At 33.5% G+C, this 15614-nt stretch overlaps 2 protein-coding genes across 2 annotated transcripts; one reads left to right on the top strand and one right to left on the bottom strand.

The window, feature by feature from the left end:
• Positions 1-2684: 2684 nt before the first annotated feature.
• On the top strand, positions 2685-8003 carry LOC120092441. Its single transcript, XM_039050529.1, has 8 exons — positions 2685-2949; positions 4121-4531; positions 4742-4859; positions 5783-6095; positions 6268-6340; positions 6507-6597; positions 6969-7048; positions 7445-8003. Exons 1-8 carry the CDS (start codon positions 2899-2901, stop codon positions 7577-7579), a joined length of 1272 nt encoding a protein of 423 aa, XP_038906457.1. The 5' UTR covers positions 2685-2898; the 3' UTR covers positions 7580-8003.
• A 287-nt stretch (positions 8004-8290) lies between these two features.
• Positions 8291-15614, bottom strand: LOC120068034. The gene is made up of 8 exons (XM_039019705.1): positions 15282-15614; positions 14160-14654; positions 11340-13651; positions 10974-11243; positions 10812-10892; positions 10224-10335; positions 9453-9519; positions 8291-8665 (listed from the first exon to the last, which is right to left on the bottom strand). The coding sequence occupies exons 1-8, from the start codon at positions 15367-15369 to the stop codon at positions 8569-8571; spliced, it is 3522 nt and encodes a 1173-aa protein (XP_038875633.1). The 5' UTR covers positions 15370-15614; the 3' UTR covers positions 8291-8568.

The raw sequence follows: 15614 nt of genomic DNA, 5'->3' as shown, positions 1-15614 counted from the left end.
GCAAAGTTGAATAAAGATGAAAATTTATTTTCTAATTATTCAACGAAAAACACAAGGGAGAGACAGATGTTATTAGCAATCGATATACTACACAACAGCTTTAGAGACTAAATGATCGAGTAGCCTATCTATGCGATAGACTTTCATCTACACGATAGTGTTGTCGTTTACTCGATCGTCTTCCTCCTTCACTTTAAACTTTCCCACAAACCAAAATAAGTCAGAGCCCACCACTCTTGGATTCTCACACCGAGAATACCAAGATGAGTGGTAGTGTTCGATTTGTTCGAGGATCGAGTTATTGCTCGTTGCTGTTCGAGGGAGATCGTGTTGTTCGCTGCGTTTATGAATGATCGAGGGATTATTCTTGAAGAAGGGTTCTTCAAAGGTATAATCCTTCCTATCCTTTGTTTTTACTTTCAAAGCATGTTGTAATTTAGTTTATAATGCATAAGCTGTTTTGTTTAACTGTAAATATATGAGTTCATTCACAATGAAGTTTGGATGATCCGCTTCCACTCAAAGGTCCTTTGTAATTAGAGTTCCTTCATATAGAAGACTTGACCTTAATCCTAAGTGAGTTGTGAACTTCTGTTTATGATGACAGTCCTTTGATATATATGGGTGAAAGTGGCCATGATAGCCGAATAAGCCTACCATTTTGAGAATTTTTCTGATTAGGGAGCTGAGAACACAATCACACAAGATGAAATTTACACCTTCCCATTCTTTGGGAAAGTAGATAAATTGCTCCCTTAATAGCTGGTTCTAGGTCTTGACCAATGAGGCCTTAACCTCTCACTGGCCCAAGAGGTGTTAGTTTATAGTTAGACTATAAACTATTTGTTCATTAGAGGAATCGGTGGTACTTAAGAGTTAGATGTAACTGTATGAGCAAAACGGTATTTTGACTCAGCTATAGTTATGAGCATTTGTGAAGGGTCATCGTTGTGTCGATTGGTTATATCCATGGACACAGAAATATATCTACAGTGTGAAGAATGCAACTATCGGTCTTTAGAGGAGTGATCGATAGTTAATGAATATTGATTAATTGGATTAAAGGAGTTTAATCAATTAATCTCATATCATTGGAGTTTCTAATTTGTAGGTCCATAAGGTCTCTTCTTAGTTCACTAAAGGATTATAATGAGCAATGATTTAAAATTTTCAAATCAAATAAGATAATTTTATATTAATGAGATTAATATATAATGATTAATTATAGATATGATCTAAAATCCAAATTATGTAAGAGAGATATATTTGAATAAGATTCAAATATTAGATTTATATGAATTTGATTCATAAAGAGATATATACATATAAATATTTAATTAACTCCATATTTAATATAATTTAATATAGTTATTTAATTGATTAATTAATGGTTAATTAATTGATTAAGAAATAACGGAGATTGGAGATCAGTATAAATATATGATATTTATGATAATTAATTAAATGTATATTCAATGAAATTAAATGTATATTAAATGAGATTTAATATATGATTATTTAATCAATGTGTCAATTAATTAAATAGTAATTATTTAATTAACTAGCACTAGGGTATAAAGGGGAATACAACCCTGGTATAAAGGGAAATACACCCCTTCTCCATATAAATATATTCTTATAGCTCATTTAGTGGAGAGGTTTTCATCACACAAAAAACCTAGCCTTCAAGCCTCCACATTTTTTCTAACTTCTCTACCCTTTTCCTCCTCAAAAGATCTTGGAGACCACTCTTCCAAGTTCTTTTGGAATCCTAGACAATAGCAAAGTAACTTTGTTGGCAGTGTCCTTATTCATCGGTGAAGTTCGAGATCGTTGATAACGACAGAAAAGAAAAGCTAGAAGAATCAACGAATGTGAGTTCTTCTTCCTCTATTTTAGCGTGCTTATAGTTTTGTTTGAATGTTTATCGTACATTTATTTTATAGTTTTGTTTGAATGTTTACCCTACAAATGCATGTTTTATTTTACTGTCTTTGTTTCCATAAAAATCAAATGTCTAAATGCAAGGTATTCACACACTTCCACAAGAATACAATTCCTTCAATTTTACCATTGACATTTGAGTTTTGTTTGAAATTGATCTATAGATTTCAAGATTTTACATTTTTCAACCTCAAGTTTTCATTAAATACTCACTTTTAAATATTGATGTCAATGTCTATTAATTAATTTAAAATAATTATAAAAATAAAATTTTAAATTTAATTTTAAAAGTGATGAAAAATAGTGAAACTTAATAAACTATAATTCATTTAATTATTTTAAATTTATTAACATATATTACCATTGAAGACATAAAATGAGTATTTAATGAAAAATTGAATAAAAATTTTAAAATATAGGGTCCAAATTCAAATAAAATTCAAATGTCAATGATAGAATTACAATATTTTAAAATCTAGGGATTAAATTGAAACAATACTTAAAACTTAAAAGAAATTGAACAACCATCCTTGCACCGAAAAAGTATTTTCCGTATAAATTAATAATTGAATGATACTGAAATTGGTCTTAAAAAGAATCATGTGTGTGTGGAACCCATGCATTGAAAATGAGTAAAATATTTTGGGCTTATTGTGGAGAGGTGGGCCCATAGTTACTTCAATTGTACTATAAATGGGCCTTTAAGCCCACTTTCTTATTAAAGTTCCAAGCAAGCACCACCCACATCAATGTTTCAGACAATCGTCATCTTCCTAAAATTCTGTCTCAGCTTACACATATAATATTCTTATTAAAAAAAAAAAAAACATAATAATTTTTAAAAAAAATCCACAAATTTTTCTATTCATTCTACTCTCATTCCTTTTCTGCTCTTGGTTCTCTATAAAATTTCGGGTTCTTCTTTTGCTATAAGCTTTTGTGGGTTTAACAGAAATGGCAACAGTTCAGCCACTTACAAATGGGGTTTCTGAGATCACTCAAGAGGTTGGGTAATTTATTTATTTTAATTTTCCAAATTTGATTTCTTCTGCATGTGAGTTTGTATTTTGATCCTTTTTCTCATTGATTTTTAGATTAGTTTTTCAGCTGTTTTAGAGTTCAGCGATTAACAATGTCGTGTTCTTTCAAGTTCTGATAGATTATTATTTACAATTATATGAGGAATTAATTATAGTTGATATTGATTCATATGAGGGTTAAGGTTTCTTCTAAATAGTTAATTTTGGATTTTCTTAGCTTAATTGAGCTGAATTATTGTTGTTATACTTAACAGTGTTATGGTTGTCCCATTTTTGGGGAATTTTCTTTATCTTGATACTGTTGGTACTATGTAGATCTTGAACAGTGTAGCAAGCTTTCTCTCTATATATACAAAAAATAAAAATAATGCTCATGTATCATAACTTTAGATCTGGACCATCCACATTTTTTGTATAATATATCTGATAATCTTGGATAGTCTGTTATTTACAACTTATTTTTGAACAAGAGACTTACTTACATCTTATTCATGCTATTATAAATCTATACTGAAATAGGATCTAAATGAATGGATGTTTGGGAAATCCTTAATATGATGCTCGGGCTCATGGGATTCCATTGCCATGAGGTGACTCACTTAGGCCTCCCTGAGGAGAAATTATTTGCACCATTGTATGAGAGCCTGTAAAAGTACCTTGATTTTATATTGCGTGATGTGGCAACACGAAATGTCCCTTAAGCAAATGCTTGCAAGGAATTTGAGTTTGCAGTCTGGCGTGAGTTTTTATAATAAAATATGAAAAAAAAATAATGTTATTTTTGCATATAGGTAGCAAAATACTGAGGCTTTGATATCAGGAGTTGATTAACAGGGCATCCTTAAAGCTACTTGGCTGCATTCTTTTTTTTTTTTTTTTTTTTTTTTTTTTTTTTGGCAAAATAGCATCTTCATATTAACATTCCTAGAGATGACCTAGGGAGTGGATCCATTGACAAATGAAGAACTGGATGACTTAAGGATAAGTGAAAATGTGAAATGCTTTAATCTGAGATGCCATTCACATAATTTCTCTGTAAATTTTCCTTTGTGAGTTCTTTTCTCCGTAGATTATTGAACTGCTTAGATCGTTAATGAATCTACCTTGAATTGTATCTGAATGTTTGCTATAAGCAGGAAGACGTCGAGATTGTAAAATCTGTAAATGAACAGACTTCAGGTACTGGACATAGTAGTAGACGGCCTGATATTTCACTTCAAATACCCCCAAGATCGACAGGCTTTGGTAAAAGCCGTAGTGGAAAAGGTTTACTGCAATCTCAAGGTTCCAACAAAGGTGGTTTGTCTCCAGGAAGCTTCTTAAGGGCTTTAAGTTTTAAGAGAAAAGGCATTGCTACTGAAGGTGAGAAAAGTTCGCTCCTAAGTTCAGACCCGAGGACAACTGCTGAAAGTCCGATAATGACTATCGCTTCAGCCTTTTCATGGAAAAAGTCCACCTCTCTCCCAGTTACTCCAGCATCAAACTTGTCCCCCTTGATTCCCCTCCCCGCCACAACAACTACGATCAATGAAGAGCCAATGCCATGTGTGAGTTATCTTGTGTTACAAATTTCCATTTTTATAAGTTTCGTCGTGGCTAAATTTTAAGTAAACTCATTGGATAAGGACCCAATTGTACAACCTATAGAACATATCATGTTCATTCAAGTAAGGTTGTTACTTAACTCCTTGGAACCACAGTGGAAAATGTTTACTACAATGCTGCTTGATCAGATCCTTTCTTTTTGACTCTTGCAGAAAGAAGCAGTGCGTACAGTTTCGAGGTCTCTATCCGTGCCCGTTAGAAATATTGTTGTAGTACGATCTACATCTTTTGCTACCCCCAGGACAAATTCGGAGGCCAGTGCCAGTTCTGGTATAAGTCTACAAACCCTACTGTCAGTTCACCTTAACCCTTGTTCCTTCACATCCCATAGAATCTGAGGCATGATTTTATTACAGATTTCAATTTTATGCATAATATACATTAGGTCCTTAAAGTTTTTAATAATTACAGTATTGGTCATGTGAGTGATTTTCATATTCAATCTTTTGAATCAAGTATTTGCTTTCACTATAATATGGACGATGCATGAATTTAGAAAAGATATGTTCTTCTATGAAGCTGTCAGTAGCATTTTTAGTCAGTTTGTTTCTAATCACGACCAAAATAGTATGGTCAGTGTGTAAAACGGGTACATTTTATAGGCGACTGTTGTCTGTTTCATAAAATTAAAATATAGGATATATCCAACTTTAACAAAATGTATTTTAATGTCACATTATCATTTCGTCGGAGAATTTTAATGTTTATTGACTAAGAATTTGATTTGAAAAAGAAAGGTTAAATACAAGTTTAGTCCCGAGGCTGGAACTTTGAGGTTTGTGTCTATTTGGTCCTTGAACTTTCAGAAGTATCAAATAGGCCCCTAAACTTTTCATTTTGTGTCTAATAGGTCATTGTCATATTCATAATTTTTAAAAATTAATTGATCTATAAGATATAAATTTGAATTTTATGTCTAATGGAACCTTGCTCTTTCGATTTTGTGTTTAGTAGATTTGTAAATTCTAAAAATTCGTAGTTTAGGGACTAAAGTGGTAATTTTGAAAGTTCATGAACCAAATAGACACAAGCTTCAAAGTTTAGGAAATAAATTTGTAAGTTAATCCAAAAGAAGGTAACGCCAAAAATAATGAAATCAAAACTTCTAAAATATTAGAGCCAAAATTGAAAGTTTACACAAATGTTAGGGACGATTATATATCGAACCTTATGTAAATTATTCCATGTATCAGATCCGAATGGTTCTGTTACCTTAGAAAATGATGATGAAGAAATTCCTGAAGAGGAAGCAATTTGTAGAATCTGTCTTGATCCATGTGAAGAAGAAAACACTCTTAAAATGGAATGCAGTTGCAAAGGAGCCCTTAGGCTTGTACATAAAGATTGTGCAATAGAATGGTTTAGCAGAAGAGGAAACAAGGTTTGTGAAGTCTGTAGGCAGGAAGTACAGAATTTACCTGTCACGCTTCTCCGCATTCCCACCACTGCACAACGAGACGGAAGACAGTTACAAAATCAAGTGACTTTTCGTTCACGAACGATAAGGTATTACAACGGCTTGTCGTGATTTGGATTCTTAATATAGGATTCTGTTATTCAACTAAACCGTTTCTGCTTTTGACGATGTTAAAAAATTTCACTCTCGTTTCCCATTTTTTGAGATTTTTCATCTCTCATACTTAGCTGAAACTGTAAACTTTTGCATAATTTGTTGCAGTGTTTGGCAGGACTTTGTGGTGCTTGTTTTAATCAGCACAATATGCTATTTCTTCTTCCTTGAGCAGCTTCTGGTATGCCACTTTCTATGGAAGAGGAAATCGTTGAACTTCTTTAGGAATATGAATTCTTTTTTGCTCGATATTCTCACTAACGTGTTTACATTTCGTTATTGTTCAAGCGTTTTTGTTCATTTCGAACTATAATATTGTGTTTTTGCCTTTTGATTGTTTTTTTTAGATTCATGACTTGAAGACTCAGGCTATCGTTTACGCTGCTCCTTTTGCATTGGTGTTTGGTCTTATGTCATCAATATTCTCTGTCATCCTCGGTATAGTTTTCTGCAAAACTTTAGGCTGTGGTTGATAACCATTTTATTTTTTGTTTTCTGTCTTTTAAATTAAGCTTGTAAACATTATTTTTTTTGTAATAGTTTTCTCGTTTTATTATCTACCTTTTGAAAATGTTTTAAAAAATCAAGTCAAAATTTAAAAACTAAAAATAGTAATTTTTAAGAACTTGATTTTGTTTTAAAAAATTTAGCTTAGAATTCAAATGTGATTTTTAAAAAATAAAAAAGGGAGGAAACCAGAGTAATTTTTCAGAGAACCGAAACCAAATAATAGTTATCAAACGAGGCATTAAATGTTACTTGAACTCATTTACGACTTTCATTAGTTGCCTACTTGCTTAACTTTGCAGCAATCAAGGAGTATATATGGACTTATGCAGCTCTTGAGTTTGCACTTGTAGCTATCATTCTTCATCTTTTCTATACTTTGGTGAGTAAAATCTTCATGCTTTGGACATAGCACAATTTTATTCTGATTACTGAGAAGAAATCCAATCTCAAAATCAACCCTGTTTGTGAATGGTCACGCTCATACTCTTCCTTGAGATATATGCTCCTTAGCATCAAAGCGAGACTCCATCCAAATTTGCCACTAACAAACATAACTATTTATGAAAACCAAATTGACCCAACCAACAAAATTTTAGTCTATATTTTAGGGTTTAAGGTTTAGGATTTACATCGGTTGGGTTCGTCAAAACTAAAGCTACAAAACTCAAATGCATTAACTTGAAAAATATTAATCTTCCTTGTTTGCTACATTTTGCATTAGAAACGTCAACTTCTTTACTGCACCATAGTGACAGGCTTTTGTTCTTGTTTGCAGCTGAAACTGAAGGCATTATATGCCATTTTGCTGTCTGCTATCTTGGGTTTTGGTGTGGCTATGAGCTTGAATGCTGTATACATTCATTACTACATTTGGCGAGTTCGAGTCATGCAGAATCCTAACCCTGTATGACCAAGTTCCGAACACGATAAGCCCGTTGTCGGAAGCTTCCTCTCCGGACTTCTAAATTACCAAATACAACCTATTGAATGAAGAAAAAAAATGCAGGTAGATGAAAATTCAGGCATCTGATGAGTAAAGATGAACATCTTGAATCAAGATTCAAGAGCTTTTGAGTTGCTTAAACAATGGACAATATCAATGGATGAGCTCGAGCTGCGGCTGATGAAGATGAAAGAAGATTACATGTATCAATGAAACGTTTATAATTTTTGTATGGGGAAATTGTACTCCTGTGGATCGCAATATAAATTGCGCATTTTTGTTATTTTTTTGCAATGTCGTGTAGGAAAAAAATTTAGAATGTGTGGAAGTAATTATGGAAATAATGATTTTAGTGAAAATAATGTTTATAAGTGATTTGTTAAATGCTAAATTATTCTACCACCACTAAATTATGCTTCTAGATTTTGACCGTTTTCATTTTTATTCTTAATTTCAAAAAATACCATTATAGAGTTTTTTTTTTCCGTTTAAAATACAATGGACAATGACAACTAATGTAAAAATTAAAATGTACACATAATATTATTTATAACATATTTATATAAATTAACATTGCAGCTGACGTGTTGTGTAAATGGATTTAATGATATCTTCTGAAATGAAATTGATGGTAAAATAATAATATTCTATATAATTGTAAAATTTCGAACTTTCCAATTAATTAATGTCACATAATTCATTATATAGAAGATTGCATTAAGATACTCAATTTATAGTAGATGACTCGATCATATTACAAGCTTATGACAATAATATAAATAACTAAAGATGTAACATGTACGGCACTTTCCCTAATAGCCTAAACATTTACATGAAACTATGAAATCTAAAACATAGGGCATCTTTCTTGAGCAGCTATACTCTATAATATACACAAAGTAACACCTACTAGAAAGAGCATACCCCAACAGAATATTGACTATTACGAAATGAAGTTACTGATGTTTGGTAACAGGATGGAACTTATTGCCATCTTTCTTGAGCCATATCGTCGAACGAGTCCTCTTCACGTGATCTACGAAAAGACAATGCCTGTTGAATAAGAGATTATTCAATGATATTAGTACACAAGCATCAAAATGTTGTTAGGATGTGATATTCAATCCATCATTAATATAGATCCATTTGGAATGACTTTTTAAGTGCTTAAAAATACTTTTGTAAACACTTGAAAAATCATTCCAAACAATGTTAATGGTCTATTTGGATTGACTAGAGAAAAATAAATGTTTTTTAAAAAATTCATTTTTATTTAAACTCTTTTGATAAAGCTGTTCAAAATACAAAAGTGTTTCAAAATCTATTTTGAGAGGGTGTCAAACACTTCACTTTTTTTCAAAATGACTTATTTCCAAAATTAAACACTTGAAAAGTTAAATAAAAAAAAAGTTAAATCAAACATCGATTATATGTTTGATTTAACTTTTCAAGTGTCTAATTTTGAAAATACGACATTTGAAAAAAAAATTAAAGTATTTGACAACCAATTAAAATAGTTTTTAAAACACTCTCAAAGTGTATTTTAAACAATTTTTATCAAAAGAGTTCAAATAAAAATGATATTTTTAAAAAACATTTTTTCCTTAGACAATCCAAACCGCTCTAAATATTCTGTTTAAAAGGATTTTGAGTAACCGAGATTTATTAAAACTTGTTGAAGCCTAATTTGGACCAAATTCAAACTTAAAGAATAAAACCACTTTGTTTTTTTAATTGAAAACTAAAGGGCTAAAACACAAATTTATGAAGTTTTTAAAAAGAAAAATTTATAGCGGAAAATTTTTTATATGCAATTTTACCAAATAATAGAAAACCCGACCTTTCAAACTCAAGCTTCTGCGTTACGATCCCATTAAGTAGCAGCTCGGAACTATACACTGCAGCGCCTGAAAGCAAAGGGGAAATTTTTCAAACGGGGGGAAATGCCATAATTTGGTTCCTTGATAATGATTTTTTTTCTTTTTAAATAAAATTTAACTTAATATTTAAAATACTACTTTCATCCTTGTAAAAACTTAGATTCTTTTTAGTTCAATACACTTCGATTCATGTACTTTTGAAGATGCCTATTTAAAATTCTATTTACAAAAATTTTAAATAAATTTTATACAAAATGAAAACCCTTTAGTACAAATTTATGGTTATGGTTATATTTCAAGAAATTAAGTGCACGTGCTAAAGTTTTGATAGAAAGAAAATGAGATGGAAAATGAAAATTAAAGACCAAAATAGTGACAAAAATGGATATTTGAAAGTACTTACCCAAAGAAACTAAAGTGAAACGTATTAGGATCAAAATAGTATCCAAACCTATTATTCTTTCCTGGTCTTTATTATTTTTTTAAAAAAAACGTCTTTGAAATCTTACCCAAATTTTCAAAACACAACAGGTTTTTAGTAACTAATTTTTATGTTATTATTTTACTCTACGATTTCAGGGAAAATCTTGAGAATATATTGGAAATGAAACTCAGTAAAAATAAGTATAATTTTTAAAAATCTATAACCAAAAACGTTGCACGTAGCCCCCTCTTAAGTGTGCACTAAAATTTTGATGCTAAAAACCAAATTAGGAAATATTTGAACCAACCTTTTTCAAGAAAAGGTATGCACTCATCATAATCTTCTTCACACGACAAAACCAACAAATCATCTGGAATTTGATCATCTTTCAGCGTAGACCTCCCAATCCTCTCTACCGCCTGATAACAGCACAGCCAACATTAGCAAAATAATGCGTGAACACGTGCAATGCAGATGATGACATGTGAAAGCGTAAAAGAGACTCGACGACTTGGCGAGTATACAAAGGTATCATTCAACTATACAGATTAGATAATGAGTGCTTGAGATGCCTTTTTTTAAAAAAATAGGTATTTAAAAGTGAAGCATGGATTATACGAGTACCTTTGGAAAAAGAAAGTGATCAAATGCTTCTTCAACAAAACGTTTTGTGTTTTTCAAAATCTTGTTTAATTAAGAATTTCTCAACACTTTTGATTATTGGAAAGAAATGTAAAGAAAACATTGTTACTTGGTCTAAAGCATTTTGGTCATTCATAGGCACTTTAAAGGACATGCTAAACATATACATGTCATACAAGATAAAAGTTAAGTGCAATACCAAGAAACTGCAGAAACAAAAAACGCAAATAAGGGATCAAAAGGAAAAACATACTTGACCCTTTACCGCCTTGACCAAGCTCGAAATGATGGCTTTCCCAGGCTTTGTATTTGGTGTAATCAACACTCGTCGACCCTATGGAGGTAACCATTGTGAAAATTAGAGGGAAAAATGAGCAGAAACAGCACATGGTGAAAACATTGAAATTGAAATCACCTCTAGAAGAGGACGCTCGCGAGCACACGCCAATGATCCTGGCATGCTAAATCCAAATTCCTTCTCCTTTTTGGTATCTCGTAGGATGTGATTTTTTTCATCAATGAAGCACCTCGCCTGCCCACAACTCTCAATCCATTGGTGTGTCACCACAAGCTTACCCAGAGCGATGGCTTCTAACATATTCCTTGTACGTACAAATTTATCGGCTATGAAATGTGTTGCCTCAGTCATGGAGGATACCACAGTAACCCCTAGGCGAGTCAACGTCTAAAAGAACATCAATGAGGATAATGAGAATGAGTTATAAGTTGAAATAACCACCTAGCAAAAGGTAAAAGAGTATGAGATCAGATCAGAAACTACCTTCTTTTGCTGTTTGATTATGTCCTCATCTAGGTGTTGGCTATACAAGACTCGAACATCATTCATATCTTTTCTCTTTCTTGACTCAGTTGGAAAAGATCTCGAAACAAGCCCCGGAGCAGTTAAATCACGAAGTTCTTTCAAAAGACTTGATTTTGAGAGGTTCTTTTTGCATGATTGTTTGTAATATTCGCTGCCTATACAAACAGGTGATGCAGTATTTATAGGCGTCATACAGTTATCAGGTGGAGTAGTACAAACCGTGATAGATGGTTTGTGCCTTTTACTAGGAGATTCATCAGACACAGTCTTTACAATAGAAGAAACCGAACATCCATCATTCTTTTTATTTAACTGCTGAACGAAATTTGGCCTGTTGGAATTTTCAATGGACAATTGACCATTCATATCAGCAGTTATAGTTCCACCATGAGCTTTTTCTGCACTTGTTCTACCGACAGTTCTTCTTTCCAAGTTCATATTTAAAGGAGGTGAAAGAACACATATCGACGATCGTGTTTTCTTCATGTTACATGACCTCTTGCGCCTATCAATAGTTTGTCCAAGTAAATCATCAGGCAGACTTACCTGACCAGCTAACATATCACACAATCCTCGTTCTCCTATGGAGTTTTTTGCATAATTTTCAGTGCCTTTTGACTTTGTCTTTAGAGTCTTGGAAGCTACCTCTAGAGATTTAGTTCTCTTAGCTTCAGAATCCCTAATGGCTCGATCACCACTACTTTTCTTGATTAATGAACCTACCTTTGAAATTGACTGCTCACATCCATCAGATGCAATTTTATCCTTTTTTGATTGATTTGCTATCATGGATTGCCTAGTTCGACGTGCAACAGGTGAAACCTCAACAACTTTTCCACGTAAAATTGACTGCTCACACCCATCAGATGCAATTTGATCCTTTTTTGATTGATTTGCTATCATGGATTGCCTAGTTCGACGTGCAACAGGTGAAACCTCAACAACTTTTCCACGTAAAAGCTGCTTCTTAGTCATGTTACACCCATCATTGGAGTCACGGCCATTGTTTTCATTCCCTTTCATTGCATCAGCATCTCTTTTCTTACTCCTCTCTGACAATTTCAGAGTCTCATTTCTACACACCTTCATGAGATCTCCAGAAAACTTCTGATTTCTTTCTTTGGACTGCCTAGGGGCAACCTCAGAACTAGAAGCATGTCCCCTAGAGGATCGCCTTGATTTCGAGCTAGAGTCTGGCTTTCTAGAACGAGAACCTCTAAAAGAATCCATTGGAATATTTTCCAAATGTTGATTTTCTTCATTATGAACTAACTTATGGACATTCTCATCATTGAATAATGCTTCCATCGCCTCAGCTGCCATCTGAGTATCAAAACCTACATTAGAGACTTCTTGCTGATCAGGCTGGACGTCATTGTCTTCCAACTCTCCCCTACATGCATCACCATCATTCTCCTGATTCAACTTATAGGATATGTTCTTTTTGCATTTGACGCTGGCTTCTCGAGATGACTCATTATTCTCTTTTCCTTTTCTCAACTCTAGACGTGAATCAGAACAAAATAACCTCGATTTCATATTTTGGATACTCAAAGATGCTTCCTTGTCACCATTCCGGTCTAATCTTCTTCCTTTCGATTTTCGAGGTTCAGTGAAGAACTCTTCCTTCTTTCTGCAGAAAATATCGCCACCTCCTTCATCTTCCCGATTATCATCCCAATCAAAAACTCTTGATTCTCCAACTGTTCTTATACAGTTAACGATGTTAGCCAGATTATATTGTCCCCTTGGATTAGGAACCAACTTTGGTTGTACCATAGCATCCAATTTATGCATACCTCCATCTAGATCAAACTCTATAGGATTATCTTTAAGAAAATTTTCAACAAAATCAAGAGCATTGTCCTGTGTTAATTCCCCGGGTTCTTGAGAGTCAACATAACTTAACCCTGCCAACTGATCGCCATCGCCATCACAGGCAGTTAACTGATGTGGGTCAAGGTCACTGATATCATGGCTTGTGTGAAGATCTCCTAAATCTCCAACAGGTGTGTAATCCTCAGTAAAAAGCTTTCTCACTGCTGAACTGCCAACCCTGCACTTAATGTTACCTGAATCCCCATCATTCACACTGTATTGCCCATGACCATTCTGCCGGTCAATGTGATTATCTTTGAAGGATGATTTTTCTATATCCTTGTCAATCATAACAGAAGGTCCAATGTCTCTAGTCTTCATGGCATAACAACGGGCTGCTAAACCAGAGGCACGAAATGAGGCTGCACGTAATGAAGAAAGTCGTGTGGGTCCTGTAACAGTGGGAGGAAAAAAACTGATTTTAACTCATGTTGTAGCCAGAATTAAAAAGAAAAATAAACTGTAATGCTAGAATGAAACAATAATCATTTGCAGCACAATAAACATCCTAAAAGCCCTTAAATATATATTCTCCTCCTTCTTTCCTCATTGCATTCACATCATTCAACTAAAGTCTAAAACTCATCGCTCATGAATATGATCAACGGTAAGTTGCAATTGAGATACAATAAGTTGAGGAAAATACAATTTGACAGCTCAAAAAATTATTAAAACCACATTGTAGTGATCTTGAATCTTGATGTCCCCCAGGTGAGGAGAGTTAGAAATATAGACATGATATTCTAAAAACGGGGAATTATTGCAGGAGTATACTGAAACCACATGATGAGCACAACAAATAAACCAAATTCCAACTTGTTCAAATTCCACTCCTGTTGAAAGCTTGAAAGCCACAAAAAAAATAGTTGCATCTAATACAAACAATCAAAAGAATAGTACCTGAATTACATTTTTTAACCGGTAAAGTATTCGGTAACACCTCTAAATCTTTCCTCACATTCCGTCCAAGCACAGAGGCCGATTGGCCATTCCTCTCCACTGATTGATCAAGTCTTTGGGCTGATTCATCACTAGATAGACCGTCATCGACATTAATTTCAGTTGTCTCTGTTCCTTCATCATCGTAACAATCACCAGCCATTTCATAATCAAAATCATTCAATATTTGAGTGTCAAAGTCCATTGTTCCGACACATTCAGGAATGGGATCATCAAGTAGCTGGGTATCATCACAGTGACTCAAGATTTGGGTTTCACACTCAATATCAAACACTTGAGTTTCTCCATGGGGATTCACTAATTGAGTTTCAAACTCAGCATTTACAGGATCCACCACTTGAGTTTCTCCAGCAAGATTCACTACTTGAGTTTCAAACTCGTCATCATAAAAATCAACTGTTCCTGAAGAATATGAAGCTTTATCTGATTCCTCACCTGTGTTACCCAAACTACACGATTAATCAAGGTGAAATTGTAATAGTTTCCAGTCTCAAAGCAAAATCACTACTTAGAAACAATTTGTATTTGATTTATGTAAAAGTTTAAGGGAAACCCCCGTCCCATACTTGATAATCAAGTGAGTCAATTTCAACTCATCATGAAATTGAATTCTTATATTCAATATGCGGTGAAACAACAAGTGATCGATAAATAATGTAAAATCCAACACACAAAAAACTCAAAATCAACCCATAGAAATATCAAAATCTAGTCATGAAAATACCCAAACCTAGCAACAAAATCCAAATAAAACACCCATTACTAAATGAATTAAATCAAAAGTTCATGGTTACAATTCACAAACTAAGTGAAGTATATAGTATAAAAACAAATCAAAATTTTAAATAGTCACAACTCACGATTTTTTAAAAAATGGAATCCAAGAACTCAGTCAATCCCGAAGCAGAATCATTCAGAATACGAAACTCTATAAATCACAACAAAAACACGGAAATCGAAATCCAACAACTTCAGAAACTCAATGTGTAGAACATCAAGACCAATCTTTCACAACAGCGATCGCTTTAAAATGAAAAAAGTACAGAAATTCTAATCATTTACCGGAACATGTGGGCGGTGAAAGATGGCCGTCAAATATTTCGGTATCCGTACAATCAATGTCCATGCGATCACTTCCAAAGGGAGCCATTTTCAAAATCTCCTGCCCCCGCAAATAGTTTGCCGTCGCCGGAGAAGCAAATCGGAAGAGAGTACGGAGAAGAGTTAGAATGTGAAAGATGTGGCGGGAAGATGAAAGGCACTGTGAGGGTTTTGGAGGGAAAAATAGAGTGAGCGAATGGAATCTGATCGTAGCGGCGGGATGTCACCGAAGAGGACTAGGAGTATGTTCCGAATTAAAATAATAATAATCATAATCATAATAATATTAATAAA

Source organism: Benincasa hispida, chromosome 12, assembly GCF_009727055.1.
Source record: "Benincasa hispida cultivar B227 chromosome 12, ASM972705v1, whole genome shotgun sequence".
Taxonomy (NCBI): Eukaryota; Viridiplantae; Streptophyta; class Magnoliopsida; order Cucurbitales; family Cucurbitaceae; genus Benincasa; species Benincasa hispida.
The sequence above is the reverse complement of the archived record's forward strand: the minus strand, read 5'-3'. Positions and strand labels throughout refer to the sequence as shown.